Source organism: Quercus lobata, chromosome 12 (assembly GCF_001633185.2).
Source record: "Quercus lobata isolate SW786 chromosome 12, ValleyOak3.0 Primary Assembly, whole genome shotgun sequence".
In the NCBI taxonomy this organism is placed as follows: domain Eukaryota; kingdom Viridiplantae; phylum Streptophyta; class Magnoliopsida; order Fagales; family Fagaceae; genus Quercus; species Quercus lobata.
The window spans coordinates 318,721-324,612 of record NC_044915.1 but is presented as its reverse complement, the minus strand read 5'-3'; the positions used below and the strand labels follow the sequence as shown (position 1 = coordinate 324,612).

The 5,892-nt window shown below is 33.5% G+C and overlaps 1 protein-coding gene across 1 annotated transcript; it reads right to left on the bottom strand.

Moving 5' to 3' along the window:
* Positions 1 to 464: 464 nt before the first annotated feature.
* LOC115971443 (phosphoribulokinase, chloroplastic) lies at positions 465 to 4,203 on the bottom strand. The gene is made up of 5 exons (XM_031091366.1): positions 3,358 to 4,203; positions 1,796 to 1,880; positions 1,611 to 1,695; positions 1,128 to 1,372; positions 465 to 1,017 (listed from the first exon to the last, which is right to left on the bottom strand). The coding sequence occupies exons 1-5, from the start codon at positions 3,927 to 3,929 to the stop codon at positions 766 to 768; spliced, it is 1,239 nt and encodes a 412-aa protein (XP_030947226.1). The 5' UTR covers positions 3,930 to 4,203; the 3' UTR covers positions 465 to 765.
* Between the last annotated feature and the right edge of the window lie 1,689 nt (positions 4,204 to 5,892).

The following is a 5,892-nucleotide window of genomic DNA, read 5'->3' as shown; positions in this document are numbered from 1 at the left end:
TGCAGTCCTCTTGAAAAAGAAAGTGTAGACGGATTACCTTCTGAGATCATTTCTTTAGTTTAAAAAGAAAAACAGGTGTTTTATAACTCGTGGACTGACCTTGTTTAAGTGCTATAAAGGGCCTCTATCTCTAATCTTTGTACCAAATTGCCTGTAGAAGTAGAATCCATATGGGGGGGAGGTCCCTCTACCCAAATTTTTTTAAGTTTTTCCATTTATGAGTGAAATAGAGAACTTTGAGACTATATTGATAGTTTCCTCACCCAATGTATGTAGCAGCTTAAGTTTGATTTCTCTCACAGAGTGACAAAGCCGAAATTGCTGACCACTTAAACCGTTTGTGCTTGCCATTTTTCTTTATTGTGTTGTGTGTGTAATTGAATAACAAGGTGGGCGGTTATAAGTTAAAATGGTGATGCAATTCATGCAGTATGGGAATTAAATGAACAAAAAAGATAATGACAAGAATTAAAGGGTACCATTCTTCTTTGCTGAATTTCATCTATGCTTTTGGCTTCTCTCTATATATTACATTAATTATCACATTAATCTCCAGAATAGAAAATAAGTAGGTACATTGATCTCCAGAATAGAAAATAAGTGGGTACAGAGAATGCGTACCTACTTAATTAAATTGATTTTTTGAGAGAGAGAGAGAGAGAGAGAGACTTAATTAAATTGTTGGTGGGCTTTAATTTGTCCATGCAGGCAAGGCAAGGCAAGGCAAAGCAAGGGTTGGCTAGGCATGATGGTGCTTCTTAATAATTAGGCCTTTGTTGCTTCTACAGGAGTTTTAGCCGTGGTGGAGATGAGTTGCTCGAACAGGTCTCTTATCTTCAAACCAACAATGGTTTGGAAAAGACCAGTTCCATTGCTACTGCCAGGGAAATCAGCATGCTTCAACATTTGTTGGGTCACTTCTCCATAGAACTTGGTAGATATGTTGCTTAGATGGCTTTCCACGTATATCAGCTCATCTAATCGGTCAAATTGACCATCCATCTCCAGCACAGACACCTAATATCATATAAGATACAGATATTAAAAAAAAAAACATCCATTATCATTAATTAGCACCCAAAAAAAAACATTATTAGAAGCATTAATTAATTAGAGCATGGTTATACCTCGTGGCCGAAATAAGTGTCAGGGCCATAGAAAAACTTGATGCCAGGGTATGAGCATGTAAGCTTTCTTCCGCATGGTATCCATGAGATAGTAGAGCCTTCATCAAACAGGTAAACTGGGTTGAAAAACTCAACCCCTTCTTTCATTATCAACCTCACTCTCAATATCTTCCCCTCGTTATCATCCGGAATCAATTGGGTTGGCAACACTTCTATCACTGCATCTGCATATTGCTTTTGTGGATCTGCAATTTTTTTTTTTTTAAAAAAAAAAAAAATTTAACCAACCAATTAATTATGATTATGTACGTAAACTTCATATTATCAATCTACCACAAATATTTTATTACATAAATCTTACAAATTGATACAAAAACATAACTAATTAAAAAAAATTATTATGTTGTTGAAGTGACATCAAATTACATTACTAATTACTAGTTTGTAAGCTTTTTTTTTTTTTTTTTAATAATAAAATCTTACCGATATATGCGTCAAAATCAGGCTTCCTGGCTTCAATACTAGCTTTGATGCTTTCAAGACTGTGTCCACGCTCAGCCATGTCCCTCTGAAATTTTTGTCACATAAATAGAGATCAAGATGAATTGAGTTTTTATTTATAATAATTAATATATAAATGAATAATTGAGGTGTTACAGTACTGTTACCTGAATTTTCCATGCAAACTTAACCTCATTGCTGATGTCCAAGTAGATACTGAAGTCCAACAGGTCCCTTACTCGTGAATCGAACCTACAAATACAATAGTTAGGACTTAGGACAACTTCACTGATTATTCATGCAACCACTTTCCCGTTTTGGCACCATAAAAATATATATTTGATAATTACATTTTCTACCCAAAAAAAAAAATTTAAATTAAAATTGCTATATATATATATATATAAAAGATTGTTATTCACCCCCTTATAATAAAAGCATTTTGTGAAGGGCATGCCATAATGGGCTCTTTATAAGTAAGTCCTAGCGTCCTAGGTCCAACCAAAACTAAAATTCTCCTAAATAATTTAAGCGCATTTAATAAAATCATTATCGAACTCTTTTTTAGGAATTAGGATTAAAATTTAATCATCTTTAGAGATTGTAGCACCTCTTTTGAAGTAAAACGAAATAACCGTAGCTATTCATGAGCTTTTGGTGACCTTTATTCACTTATCTTATTTATCTAGTTTTTTTATTTTTTTTTTATTTATTTATTTTTTTTTTTAAAGAAAAAAAGGGTTCCGCGAACCTAAATATGGTGCAAGGCCCACCAAGAAGAAGATGACAAAACAGATAGAATTCCTCAGCCATACAATAAATTGAGATAAACTAATGCTCTATATCTCTAATCTATGTATCAATAATTGATAATAAAAAAACAACTATCAAAATAGATTTCTTAAAAAAAAAAAAAAAAAGACATATACACACACACACACACACACATATATATATATATATATATATACTTTTTTTTTTTTCCTTGGAGACAACCTAAATTCCCTTGTAACAATCAGAAACATTGAATGTATTTTGCAATCCATCTTAAAGACAATGATAACATTGTCAAGAAGTTTATGGTTAAGTGATATTGTCTGATCGATTCTCCTTTTTTTCTCCCAAAAATAATTTGGTTTAAATCTACCTTCTTTCTTATCGCCGAGAAAAAACAGAGAAAAAAGGACACATGAACATGATAACGTTATTTTATGGACTCCATTTTTCTTTAGACATATGAAGTAGACACGTACATGCTACATAAGTAATTTATCTGACGAGATATGTTGGCAAATGTAAAGTCCTTTGGAAATTTCATAAATACTCAGTATGGTAATAAGTTTAAAAACAAATATTTATTTGTTAAAAAAGAACAAAAATATTTTTTTTGATAAATAAAAAGAAAAGAAAAATAATACTATAGCATTATACCTTGAATAAAAATCATTTAAAATATAAACTAACCACTTATTTACATAAATTCCAAGAAAATTAAGAACAAAATTTGTTTCATGGAATATTCTTCTTTTTCTATGAGATGCAAGGACAATTCTCCTTTCTTTCGAGAGACCAGATGTGAGTGTGTGAAACATTGTTAAATTAAATTATTAAATTTATTATTTCATAATAACTTAAATAATATGGTATAAGAGCAAGAGACCATATCACAAGTAATTTATCAATATAGAGAGAGAATACTATTACTGTTAATTTGTGGCTTATTACTTACATTGGGTGCAAACCTTCAATGACAAGAATCTTAGGGGGCTTGATGAGCTCAGGAGGATCCAAGAGACCAGAAACATGATTGTAAATAGGCTTATCAACAGGAATCCCATCCTTGAGAGCCTTAACTTGTTCATACATGAGATCAAAGTCGTTGGCTCTAGGGTCAAGTGCAGTGACACCCTTCTGTTTCCTTCCAGTCCTATCCAGTGAGTGATAGTCATCCAAGCATATCACGGTGGTTGTGTCACTGATGAGTGTGTTGGAGTCTGGGTTACCCCCCTTTGGTGGCTCTGCAGCCCCACCAAACACACTGGTCAGCCTCCTCATGAAGGTACTTTTCCCACATCCCGAGTCTGCTGCCAGACCTATCACAACTGTCTTTGAATCACCAGCTGATGTTGTGCATGTTATCACATATGGGCTGGTTGTGTTGCTGCCTCTCTTGCTAGTTTTCTTGCCACTAGAATAGAAAACTACCTGTTTTTGGTGAAATCCCAATTGGGTTTTTGATGTGGTGGAGATTGAACATGTGGAATTGAGAGATGGGGTGGTGTAGACTGTGCAAATTGCCATTCTTTCCGTCTCTCTACTCAGAAAAGGAATTCACAAAGTGCTCTGAGAGAGCAAGAGCTATGGTTGAATTGGCTTTTGGTAACTCTATTTAGTTGGTGTTTTGAGTAGTAGAAGTAGACATGAAATAAGTTTGGCTTCTTGTCCTCTTGAATTTATACGGAGAATTTGGGACACAAATAAGAGGGTAAAAGGATTTGATGAAAGCAGAAGGCAGTTTTGGTTTTGGAAGATGGGAAAGAAAATGTTGGCTTGGTGATGGGAGGCTGATGTGTCTTTTTGTTTATGGGTTTATGTGACTACCCCTGGTTTTGGACAAATTCGGAGGTAATTTTAAGGTGGCATGACTCATGAGAAGGGACATGGGTGGAATAAATTATTGGATAGTAGCTAAAATGGTCTATTCGAATTTTCCTACCCCGGAAAATGAAAGTTCTACTTGAAATATTTGTTTATATTTTATTTATTTATTTTTTTAATAAATGATGGAATATGCTGATGAGGTTTTGGGATTTGCGATTAAAAATTGAAATAAAAAATGGCATGGAGAAGCTTGGTGGTGATTAATTGCATTTTGGATATTTGCAGTTCCACGTGGCAATAATGGGATGGCTAGTTGAAGATTACGGTTGGAGGGTGAGGAATGGAGGAGAGATATGGAGCCTATCTTTCCAATTCAATCTTATACTGTTGTTGTTTCTCAAAAAAAAAAAAAAAAAAAAAAAAATCTTATACTGTTGTTGTGTGTGAGAGATGGAGAGTGTACTGAATAGTGTATGTATTATAATCTCACAGCTGACAGTACTGCGAGACATGCTGAGGAGTGAGGACCACACCTAGTAATCCACGTCTGCTGCACAAAATTTCTATTTTTGCAAGGTTTAAAAGATATTAGGATAGATAACCTTACTCCCCATTTTTTGAAGAGGCTAATTTTCGGATTAGAACTTACAACCAATTTTTTTTGTGGAAGAAACTTGTCATAATAGCAACACGTGCACACACACACACACACACAAAAAAAAAAAAAAATGCTAGGATATAAAACAGCCTTCACTAAGCAGAAATTTTCTTTGGGTCTGATAAACGTAGACACATGGAGTTTATGTGATACAGTAAATTTAGTCGAGGTAGTGTTCAGCAGTTTTTGCAGTTGTATTTATATTTCATTTGCAGTTTTGGAATGTATGGTTTCGGAGCAGTATTACACTGGTTGTGGCCTGTGGGCTGTGGGTGACCCAGTTTCATCTATTAAAAAAAGTGAAAGGAGGATGCTTTTGAGACGACTCGTTTGACTACATACACCAGGTTGGCCCATGGTCAAAGACCTTTTTCGAATATACTATGGCTTGGGATACAAGAGTCAAGTAATCTTGTAGCCGTTATTTTTTTTTTTCTTAATTAAACCTGCATCATCATGTGCATGCAAATTGATATGGGTTACAAGCTTTCTAAACCACCATTTTTTTTAGAATTGCTTTTTCAACAACCTTAGTAGTCAGTGCGCGTTTATCATAGGTTTTTCTATTTGTTTGACTCATGCATAATTTTATTAAAACTTTATTTTATCTTTGTGAAGTCATACTTTTGCGCAACTTATTTTTTTTAAATCTAATAAGTAAATGAAAATACTCTCTCAAATGTGATGAGAATCATGCAATAATTTTTACTTTTCTTTCATCCATCAAACCTAGCTAATTATGTACTTCTACTAACAACATTAAATTTTATAAGGATTCACTATAAAACATCCTATTTCTAACCTCTACCAAAATATCGTCACATTAATATTTTGTTAAAAAAAAAAAAAAAAAAACCATATAAGAATTATGAAGCCATAATTCTATTAAAAAACTATTCATTATATAATTAATTATACAAAATTCTTGAGAAAATGAATAGGTTTTGTAGGAGAGTGGTCCTTTAGCTGTATTCCACAGGCCGTGGGCCACAAGCTCATAAAAAG